The sequence below is a fragment of the Harpia harpyja genome, chromosome 14 (assembly GCF_026419915.1).
Source record: "Harpia harpyja isolate bHarHar1 chromosome 14, bHarHar1 primary haplotype, whole genome shotgun sequence".
NCBI lineage: Eukaryota > Metazoa > Chordata > Aves > Accipitriformes > Accipitridae > Harpia > Harpia harpyja.
Genome location: NC_068953.1, coordinates 15,526,525 through 15,536,187, shown reverse-complemented (window position 1 = coordinate 15,536,187; position 9,663 = coordinate 15,526,525). Strand labels below are relative to the sequence as shown.

Sequence of the window (9,663 nt, the reverse complement as noted above, 5' to 3'; positions counted from 1 at the left end):
ACCGTGCCCGTGCCCGCAGGTTCCTGCGGCAGGAGCAGCCCGAGGAGTGGCCGGCGGAGCGCCTGGCCCAGGGCTTCGGCGTTAGCCCCGACGTGGTGCGGCGGGTGCTGCGGGGCCGGGGCTGTCCCCCGCCGCGCCGCCGCCTGCGGCAGGACGAGAGGGCCCTGAGCGCGGCACCGGCCACCGGCCATGAGGTGCGCGCCCCCGACGGTACGCTGCTGTACCGGCTGCCGCGGGGCCGGGGCGGGCCGGGACCCGGCGCGCAATAAACGGCTGCAGGGGACCCGCCTCCTCCCGCCCCCCGCTTTCTCCGCGCCGGCCATGGGCTCCGACGCGGCGCGGCTGCTGGAGGCGGCGGACTTCGCGGCCGGGAAGCACAAGGAGCAGCGGCGGAAGGACCCCGAGGGCACCCCCTTCATCAACCACCCCATCGGTGCGGAGCCCCGCCCGTCCCGGGACAGCCACAGCACCCGCGTCCCGCTCCCGGGGCCCCTTCTGCCCCCGAGCGCTGCCCGTCCCCGAGATCCCCCCTCCTGCGCCGAAGCGCTGCCCGTCCCCGGGATCCCCCCTCCTGCGCCGAAGCACCGCCCGTCCCCGGAACCCCCCCCCTCCTGCTCCCGGGAGCCCTCCCTCCCGGCCCCTGGAGAGAGCCAGGTCCCCTCTCCTGTGCCGCGTCCCTGCCGCCCGGCGGGGGTCTGAGCCCCCCAGGGCACTGCCCGCCCCCGCCCCCCCCCCCCCCCCCGCTCCAGCCCCGTGTTCGGCTGCGGGGGCTCTCGCGCCCCCCCCCCCCTCCCCCGCCGTCGCTCCGCCGTGGACAGGGCCCCCGGCCCCCACAGCCCCCCCACCTGCCCGGCCTGGGGGCAGCGCCCGCCCCACGGGGCTGTCAGCCCCCAGGGACGTCCCTGCCCGCTCCGGCTCAAGGCCTTCAGCCCCAGGACGTGCCCGCGGGGGTGTCCGTCCCCGCCGCCCCGGGCACTGCCCGCCTCCCTGGGGAACCCCTCCCCGCCCCCTGCCCTGGCCCGGCGCTCCCCCCTCCCCGCGCCCCCTTCCCCAATTCTCCGCTCTGCGCCGCAGCCGTAGCCAGGATCCTGGCCAGCGAGGCCGGCGTGACCGACATCGTCGTACTGCAGGTAACGCCCCGGCCCGCTCCCCGCTGCGGCGGGGGCCCGGTCCCGCACACCCGACCGTCCCCCCTCCCTCCTCCTCCTGCTCCTCCTCCTCCTCCCAGGCCGCCCTCCTCCACGACACGGTGGAAGACACGGACACCGCCTTCTCCGAGATCGAGGAGCGGTTCGGGGAGGAGGTGAGGCGCGTCGTGGAGGAGGTGACGGACGACAAGGCGCTGCCCAAGGCGGAGCGGAAGCGGCTGCAGATCGAGCGGGCCCCCGCCAGCAGCCCCCGCGCCAAACTGGTCAAACTGGCCGACAAGCTGCACAACCTGCGGGACCTCAACCGCTGCACCCCGCAAGGTGCAGCACGCGCCGGGTGTCCCCCGTGCCCCCCGCCCGCCCCTCTGTCCTGCCCCGGGCCCCCCTCAGCCCCTCCTCCCGGAGGTGACGCAGGCCGCGCGTGTCCCCGCAGGGTGGTCGCCGCAGCGCGTGCAGGAGTACTTCCAGTGGGCGGCGCGGGTGGTGGCCGGTCTGCGCGGGACGAGCCCGCCGCTGGAGGCCGGGTTGCAGCGGCTCTTCGAGGAGCGCGGCCTGGCCTTGGCGCCGCCGGGGCCTGACACTGGCACCGAGACCGGCGGGGCCTGGGAGGGCCGGGAGCCGCGGGCGTGGCGCGGCGGCCAATAAACGTGCGCGGAGCTGAGAGTCCCGCCTCCCTGTGTTGCCGTGACGCCGGGCACTTCCGCCCCGGGGTTCCGCCGCGGGGTTCCGCCGGGCGGCGCGTCCGCGTTCGGGCGTTCCGGGCGCCGCGTCGCTCCCCGCCGCCCCGCCATGGCCTTCGCCGGCCGCCGCGACGTGCCCGAGCCGCCCGACTTCGGTATCCTGAAGCGGCTGGCGCGGGACCAGCTCATCTATCTGCTGGAGCAGGTCCGGGCCGGGGCGGCGTCCGGCGGGGGCCGCCCGGGGATGGCCGCGGGTGGCGGGGTCGAGGCTCGGGAGGGCGGCGGGCGGGGGCGAGGCCGGGCCCCGCACTGGGCGGGGGGGGATGCCGCACCGGGGGCGGGGGCTGGGGAGGCGGCGGGATCGGGGTCGGCCCCGGGCGGGAGAAGGTGGGGGGGGCCGGCCCGGCACCGGCAGGGGAGGGAGCTCTGCCCCGGGGCGGCCGGTGGGGCGCCGGCCCCACGGCCCGCCTGCCCTCAGCTCCCCGGGAAGAAGGACCTGTTCATCGAGGCCGACCTGATGAGCCCTCTGGACCGCATCGCCAATGTCTCCATCCTGAAGGTACCGCGGGGGCTGGGGTGGGCAGCTGCCCGCTGCCCGCACTGCCTGTGCTGCCCACACTGCCTGCCCACGCCCCGGCCTCTCCCTGCAGCAGCACGAGGTGGACAAGCTGTACAAGGTGGAGAGCCGGCCGGCCATCAGCGCCAGCGACCAGTGAGTCCCCTGCTGCGGTGGCACCGGGGCTGCCCAGCCAGCCTGCAGCCGCCCCACGGCCGGGCCAGACCAGAGGGGTGCACGGATCTGGTGGCAAGAGGTGGCGGGCAGGTGGGGGGGCAGGTGCCTCTTCCAGCTCAGGATTTGCCTCCGCTGGACTGGACGGGTCCCACGGCAGAGCTGCTGAGGGGATGGGCCGGGCACGAGGGGCCTCTCACTCCCCTCCATCGCTCTGTGATGGCAGGTTCTGCTTCCTCATCCGGCCACGGATCAAGACGATGAGGTACATCGCTGGTGAGTGCAAGCGGCCGAGGGGCAGTTGTCCGTCACCCGATGTTGATGGGTGACACCATGGCCCCACGCTGAAGCTCAGGCTGCAGCTGCCTCGTGGGGAGCATCCCGCACTGCCTGGGCTGGGCTTGGTGCTCTGAGCTACCGGTGTTGAGTGGGCTTGAAGAAGTGCTTTCAGCAGGTCCGCAGCCTTGGCAGATGGGCCCCATGCCCAGGGTTTTTTTTCTCTGTCTGAGGTATTTTGGGTCCTGTGAGATGTGGGACCCTGGACCTCATCAGACAAGAGGAGTTGTGCTGGTTCAGGGGGGTGGGCAGCCTTTGCAGAGTTGGCGCGATTTTTGTCCGCAGATATTGTCAATGCTGACAAGATGTCAGGGAGGAGCAGGAGGTACAAGATTATCTTCAGCCCCCAAAAGGTCAGTCTGACCACACTCTGCTGCCAGTTACCCTGTCGCTCTGTGTCTGTGTGGCCTTCGTGCCTTCCACCCCTTCTACGGACACCAGAAGTTCTTTGTTTCTAACCCAGAAATGTTTAATTAAAACCAAATATTGCAATGCCTGGGAATGACCTGGTGCCCTCCGTCGCCAGATCTTTTCTGCTCGCTTGGAGCCTGACTGGGCCCTGAGGGTCCCTCCTTCTCTTCCAGTTTTATGCTTGTGAGATGGTGCTGGAGGAAGAAGGAGTCTTTGGTGGTGAGTGGAGCTGTGGCGCCTGCCTCTTCCCCTGCCCCGAGGGCTGGCTCGTGGTAGCTCTGATGCCACAGAATCCCAGTTGAATCCCAGTACTGGGAGGGATGGGAGTGCGAGCAGGAACCACGGGTTCCCTTGAGCCTGGCTGCCTGCCTGCGGGTAGGCGTGTGCACACTACAGCATCGGTGCCTCTCCTTTGTCTTCTGGGAGGAGAGAGGATCCTGCCATGAATCCCTGTGGAAAGGCCCCTTCTCTCTGCTCCCCACACCCCCGTTTGTGGGGCTGTCGCGATTCTTGGGGCTGTTTCTCCCGAGGGCTGGGTAACTGTCATCTTTCCTTATCCCAAACTCAGACGTCACCTGCGACGAATGGTCCTTCTACCTGCTTCCCCTGGACGAAGACATCATCAGCATGGAGCTGCCCGAGTTCTTTCGTGACTACTTCTTGGTCAGTGGGGCACTCCTGCTGGGATGCTGCCCTGCAGGGCGGCAGCCTTTCCCTTGCTCATCTGCTGGGCTCGGGACAGAAGAGCTTTGTTCAGAGAGCTGATGCATGACGTCCTGCTTAGTCCCCTCGCCGCAGGCCCTTGTCTTCTGTCCCAGGGTGGCTTTTACCAGGGGCGGCTGCTCTAACGGGCTGTGATGCCTCCCCTCCTCCACACACCTCCCCCTGTGCTGGCCCCTCCTCTGCTCCCTCCCAAGCAGCTTCCAGGCATCCCAGCATGTTCCTGTGCATGTTCCTCCTGGAGGCGCCAAGCCCAGGACCCACTCCATCCCCAGTCCGTCTCCAGCCGAGTCCCCCAGTGTGGCAGTTGTTTCCCAGCCAGCCTGCCCTGACTCACTCCCCCATGTCTTGTTGTCCATGCAGGAAGGAGATCACCGGTGGATCAACTCCGTCGCTCGAGCCCTGCAGTTATTGAACTCCCTGTACGGGCCTTTCGGCAAGGCCTACGGGATTGGCAGGTGTGCCAAGGTATGGTCCACACTCCTGCGCTCGGCCAGCACATGGGGAAGCCTCTCTGGTCCCGTAAGGACTACAGCTCACAGGGAATCAAACCCCATCAGCCGTGTGGCATTGTGTCACCGCAGAGGTGGCACCGTGCTGCTGCTGCTTCCCAGGTGGGGAAGCAGCAGCACGTAAGGGGCCAGTGCTGGGGCAGGCTGCGGCCCTTGGTGGGAGCCTGGGGCTGCTCCCCTGGGCCCTGGCTGCTCCCCTGGGCCCTGGCATGCTCTGCCTGGCACAGATGAGCTACGAGCTGTGGCGGGACTTGGAGGAGGAGAGCGAGGCTGATGGCCAGGGCAGGAAGCCCGAGATTGGCAACGTCTTCCTCATGGACAGAGGTAGGCTGGAGTGAGGAGGGCAGCGGGCAAGGGCTGGGCAAGGAGGAGCAGTTTGGGCCGGCAGCTCGCCCAGAGGGGCAGGGCGAGCCTGTGCTGGCTGCAGGGAGCAGCAGGAGGCACAGGGTGGCTGGCTGCAGCAGTCGAGGTCGGGCAGGGCTGTGGCAGGCAAGGAGGGTGGGCAAGGGAGAAGTGTGAGGGCAGCCTGGGTAGCGGCTCTTGTTGCAGACACGGACTACGTGACAGCGCTGTGCTCCCAGGTGGTGTACGAGGGGCTGGTGGATGACACCTTCCGCATCAAGTGCGGTAGGTCACCGGGGAAGGCGACAGGGCTGCACGGGGCTCCGTGCCTGTGTAGCAAGTCTCTGGGGTTTGTGCCCAACATCGTCGGACCCAGGGCTTGTGTGCTGCAGCTGAGCCTGTTCCCCACGGGGACAGTCCTGGTGTGGGATGCTGCTGGAGTCTGTCCACGAGGACAGCCCTTGGGCTGGGCGGGCATCCCCTGTCTCTGCTGCCTTTTGCAGCAGGGCCAACACGTGCAGGGATGTCGCTAGCCCTGGGGCAAAGCAGCACTTCATCCTTCTCTGCAGGGAGTGTGGATTTTGGGCCAGACGTCACCTCTTCTGACAAGAGTATTAAGGTGCTGCTTAATGCCCAGGACAAAGTGAGTCCTCATATGCCTCGGGGAAAGGGGGTCCCCCTGTCCTCCATGCCCAGGTGGCACCGGGAGGAGGCTGAGCCGGGCATTTCCTCCCCTAAGCCTGAGCAGGGAGCGGCCGGGTGCTGCTGGGTCTCAGAGCACAGGTTGGGAAGGGTCGGGGCACAGAGACCGGAAAAACGTGGTCTGCAGGCACAGCTTGGCTCTTGTAGTCGGCAGAGTCCCTGTGTGCAGGGGTGTGTTGTGCCAGCCAGTCAGTATTTTGGGGCACTGACTGCCCCGGTGGGGATACCACCTCGTCAGGCTGCTGGCAAGCGTCAGCTCCGGTTGCTGCCATGCTGGGGGCTGTGGCTGGGCTGGCCCCATGCTGGCACAGGGGTGCATGGGGCCCGGCATCGACTGCTGCATTGCTCTCTGCAGGTCTTCAGCCAGATTCGGAACGAGCACTTCTCCAGCGTGTTTGGCTTCCTGAGCCAGAAGTCGCGTAACCTGCAGGCACAGTATGACGTGAGTATCACCTTGCGGTGTGGGACACCCACGGTGCCATCCCTCCGCAGCCAGGTCACCTCCCTGGGTGCTCTTTCTTCCACAGCGGCGCCGTGGCATGGACATCAAGCAGATGAAGAACTTTGTCTCTCAGGAACTGAAGGGACTAAAGCAAGAACATCGCCTGCTGAGCCTGCGTAGGAGCTGGGGCTGGGATGGCGGGGAGGGAGAGGCCCTCGGCTGCTGCAGCGGGTGCCTGGGCTCCCGGGGAAAGCGGCAGGGGCTGAAGGGCCCTGCTAGTCCCCAGGAGGGGCAGATGATCTGAGCAGTGGGCAGGGTCACAGAGGCCATTAGTATGTGCAAGTGTCCGTAGTGGGGCTGGGGCTGGCAGGACAAGCAATATGCAGAACTTGTTATGCCTCCAAAGTGGCCCTCTGTCTTGGCTGTGCAGATATTGGTGCCTGCGAGTCCATCATGAAAAAGAAGACCAAGCAGGACTTCCAGGAGATGATCAAAGCTGAACATTGTGAGTGCTGTTCCCTGTCCCGCATCTGTTGCTGCTCCTGTCCCAATCCTCCCTTCCCTGCCCTCCACTGCGACCCACTTGCCCCAGCCCTGGGCAGTCTCACACCTGGGTGCCCCCTGCATGACCACAGTTCTTCCAGACCGTTTGCATTGGGGTGGGTCTTGAGGTCCTAGATAGGGTCAAGCCACATCCTCAGAGGGCTGGTGTGTGGTGGGGTAGGAGGCCCAGCATTGCAAGCCTGCTCCGTTCCCTGGGGCTCAGGGAGGGAGGCTGAGCCTGGACTCCAGCTTGGTTAGCTGGTGAGAGCGCTGGGGGTGGGTGAAGTGATGCTGCCTCTTCCCCTGCCATAGCTCTGCTGGAGGGCTTTGACATCCGTGAGAGCACCAGCTTCATAGAGGAGCACATTGACCGGCAGGTGAGACCACACTGAGCTGGAGGGACGGGCTGCTCTGGCTGCCCCATGCCGCTGTGTGGACGTGGGGGCTGCAGGCAGCTCACCGCCTGCTCCCACGCAGGTGTCCCCCATCGAGAGCCTGCGCCTGATGTGCCTCCTGTCCATCACAGAGAACGGTGAGGTGTTTGGCCGCACTGGGCAGGGAGGGGTGGCACCAGGGCCCTCCAGCCTTGGCGCAGAGCTCACCCTGGTGCTCCCCACAGGTCTCATCCCCAAAGACTACCGCTCCCTGAAAACCCAGTACCTGCAGGTGAGGGACTGGGGGCTCACCGCAGAGCAAGTGTTGTGTCGGACAGGGCTTCCCCTTCCTGCCTGCTGCTTGCTGCAAGGCGCCAGGCAGCAGCACTACCCAGGGATGCTCAGGCTGTCTCTGCTGGATGGCCCTTGCCTCCATGGGCTCCGCATGAGCCCTGAGCTCTGCCTGCCCCTGCCCTTTGCCTGCGGGGTTGCTCTAAGCAGAATCCCCCACGGAGGTGGCACCCTGCCACCTTCCCATGCTCACAGCTGGGGCTCCGTGCTGATCCAGCTGCCCCCTTCCCCAGAGCTACGGGCCTGAGCACTTGCTGACCTTCCACAACCTCAAGCGCATCGGGCTGCTGACCGAGCAGTCAGCTGGAGAGACTCTGACTGCTGTGGAGAGCAAAGTCAGCAAGCTGGTGACGGACCGCGCTGCAGGTGAGAGCCTGCCCTTTGCCCCATGAGTCCCTTGGGAGCCTGGGCTGTGAGGAGCCCTGGAGTTGGGAGCTGCTGCTTCAGAGCTGGCTGGAAGCATGTGGCAAACGTGGACACTGCAGGCACAGAGTACGTCCCCAGAGATGGTGCTGCCTCTGCCCACAGGGGCCACAGGGCTGGCAGGCACTGCTGCCAGTTCTCTTCTAGAGCCAGGAGCTCTGCACATCCCTCTGCCCAGCCTGTGGCTGTGATTGATCCAGAGACTCCAGGCCTCTCCTTCAAGGCCATTTCTCCTCATCTTGTTTTCCAGGAAAGATCACTGATGCATTTAATTCTTTGGCCAGGAAGAGCAATTTCCGAGCCATAAGCAAGAAGCTGGGGTTGGTATGTCCTCGCAGGGCTGCTGGCCTGCTGCTCTGCCCACGTGCCCACTGGTGCCAGAAGACCTCTGGTCAGTCTGTACCCGTGCCTGCCTCTCCAGGCTCCACATCCCCAGGGCCACGCACTGCATGGGGCCAGAGCTGCTGCCACTGCTCCAGGCAGTGGAGGAGCTTCTCCCCTGGACAGGTCACTGCGGGCTTCCCAGTCTGCCCTGACTCTGGGCCCCACTAGCTTGGTGGAGGGCCGGGTGCTCCGGCTGTGCAGGAGCTGGGCCTCACCTCGCTGCCTGCAAATGCTCTGGCCAAGCTCCAGCAGCAGCGCTGGCTTTGTGCAGCTGCCTGGCACTGGGCGGGGGGCAGCTCTGTGGCCTTGGTCCTAGGGGGGGGTGGAGAGGTGACATTTCCGTCCCTGGCCCTCCAATGCACAGCCTGCCCAGGCCATGTGTTTGCTGGCCCTGGCCCAAAGGCGGCGGGGCAGGAGGTGGGGGCAGAGGCTTGCTCTGAGCGTCTGTCCCTCCTCACCTGCCTGCACGTCTAAGAGGGTTGGTGAAGCCCCGAGCAGGCTGGTCCTGTACCCTGAGTATTGCACATCTCTGCAGATCCCCCGGGTGGATGGAGAGTACGACCTGAAGATGCCTCGGGACATGGCTTACGTTTTCAGCGGGGCCTACGTCCCCCTGAGCTGCAAGATCATTGAGCAGGTGAGCCCACCTGCTGCTGGGGAGCACCGCGTGCATCCCCCCTGAGCCCTGGCCTCCTTCTGGGGGGTCTGGTGGGGGTCTTTCTGCCTGGGGCTGGGGCTGGCAGTGCTCATCTGCTGGTCAGTGCTTCCCTCCGCTGAGCTGTGCCCAGCACCTGCAGCCTGGCCCTGCTGGGCCTGAGCCTGACCCCCTGCCCCGTCCCCCAGGTGCTGGAGCGCCGGGGGTGGCTGGGCCTGGAGGAGGTCGTGCGGCTGCTCAACGGCAATGAGTTTTCGGTCTCAGGTAGCACCAGCGCCGGGCTGAGGGCAGGTGGGCCTGGGGCTGGTGGGGCCGACAGTGTTCTGCCCCATCCAGACAGTGCAGTGGAGGACAACCCCACCTGGGAGTCCCAGCGCGTTGTCCTTGCCGTCTTCCTGGGGGGCTGCACCTTCTCAGAAATCGCCGCTCTTCGGTTTCTGGGGAAGGAGAGAGGTAGGAGCCGCAGCGGGGGGGGGGGGAGGGCTGCTGCCTGCCGAGGGGCAGGGAGCGGGCAAGAGCTCGGGGCACCCAGTGATCATGGCATAAAGCCGAGCAGTGGCCATGCTCGGTGTCAGTGGTGGCTAGAGCCAGCGGGGAAGGGGGTGGCGAGATCCATGGGCCCTCCTGGCAGGCTCTCCCGTGCCAGCTCTGCCCCACGACACGGCTGGCCGGGGCTGGCAGGGCACTGGCGGGGCCTCTCCCCCCCAGGGTGCAAGTTCATCTTCCTGACCACGGCCATTACCAACAGCGCCCGTATGATGGAGGCCATGATCGAGGCCAAGGCATGAGGCCCGGCTGGGGCTGGGGGGGCTCTGCCGCCCTCCGTGCCCCCCTTGTCAATAAACATGTCTCCTGGCACGGCTCGGGCTCGGCCTGGCGCTGGGGGCGGGCGGGGGCCCGGCGGAGGCCC

General features: G+C 66.8%; 2 protein-coding genes across 7 annotated transcripts; both read left to right on the top strand.

Moving 5' to 3' along the window:
• The first annotated feature begins 56 nt into the window (after window positions 1-56).
• HDDC3 (HD domain containing 3) lies at window positions 57-1,811 on the top strand. The gene is made up of 4 exons (XM_052808626.1): window positions 57-433; window positions 1,075-1,130; window positions 1,229-1,469; window positions 1,582-1,811. The coding sequence occupies exons 1-4, from the start codon at window positions 190-192 to the stop codon at window positions 1,791-1,793; spliced, it is 753 nt and encodes a 250-aa protein (XP_052664586.1). The 5' UTR covers window positions 57-189; the 3' UTR covers window positions 1,794-1,811.
• Window positions 1,812-1,833: 22 nt separating this feature from the next.
• VPS33B (VPS33B late endosome and lysosome associated) lies at window positions 1,834-9,611 on the top strand. Of its 6 annotated transcripts, none has more exons than XM_052808615.1 (23): window positions 1,835-2,033; window positions 2,307-2,387; window positions 2,479-2,540; window positions 2,785-2,834; window positions 3,180-3,247; window positions 3,479-3,524; window positions 3,874-3,968; window positions 4,389-4,493; window positions 4,765-4,861; window positions 5,072-5,164; window positions 5,449-5,522; window positions 5,937-6,023; window positions 6,109-6,199; window positions 6,454-6,528; window positions 6,879-6,943; window positions 7,044-7,098; window positions 7,186-7,232; window positions 7,525-7,657; window positions 7,965-8,038; window positions 8,634-8,735; window positions 8,942-9,017; window positions 9,090-9,206; window positions 9,462-9,611. In XM_052808615.1, the coding sequence occupies exons 1-23, from the start codon at window positions 1,938-1,940 to the stop codon at window positions 9,539-9,541; spliced, it is 1,869 nt and encodes a 622-aa protein (XP_052664575.1). In that variant the 5' UTR covers window positions 1,835-1,937; the 3' UTR covers window positions 9,542-9,611. The 6 variants fall into 6 exon arrangements, with proteins under 6 accessions (XP_052664574.1, XP_052664575.1, XP_052664577.1 ...); XM_052808616.1 differs by having other exon boundaries at window positions 1,836-2,033; window positions 5,087-5,164; XM_052808614.1 differs by having other exon boundaries at window positions 1,834-2,033; window positions 5,087-5,164; window positions 8,942-9,206.
• Window positions 9,612-9,663: the final 52 nt, after the last annotated feature.

Coding starts and splice junctions, on each gene's coding strand:
- HDDC3 (XM_052808626.1), top strand. CDS start 190: ATGAGGTGCGCGCCCCCGACGGTACGCTGCTGTACCGGCTGCCGCGGG. Junction 434..1,074: donor CTTCATCAACCACCCCATCG/GTGCGGAGCCCC, acceptor TCTGCGCCGCAG/CCGTAGCCAGGATCCTGGCC. Junction 1,131..1,228: donor CCGACATCGTCGTACTGCAG/GTAACGCCCCGG, acceptor TCCTCCTCCCAG/GCCGCCCTCCTCCACGACAC.
- VPS33B (XM_052808614.1), top strand. CDS start 1,938: ATGGCCTTCGCCGGCCGCCGCGACGTGCCCGAGCCGCCCGACTTCGGT. Junction 5,165..5,448: donor CACCTTCCGCATCAAGTGCG/GTAGGTCACCGG, acceptor CCTTCTCTGCAG/GGAGTGTGGATTTTGGGCCA. Junction 9,207..9,461: donor GTTTCTGGGGAAGGAGAGAG/GTAGGAGCCGCA, acceptor TCTCCCCCCCAG/GGTGCAAGTTCATCTTCCTG.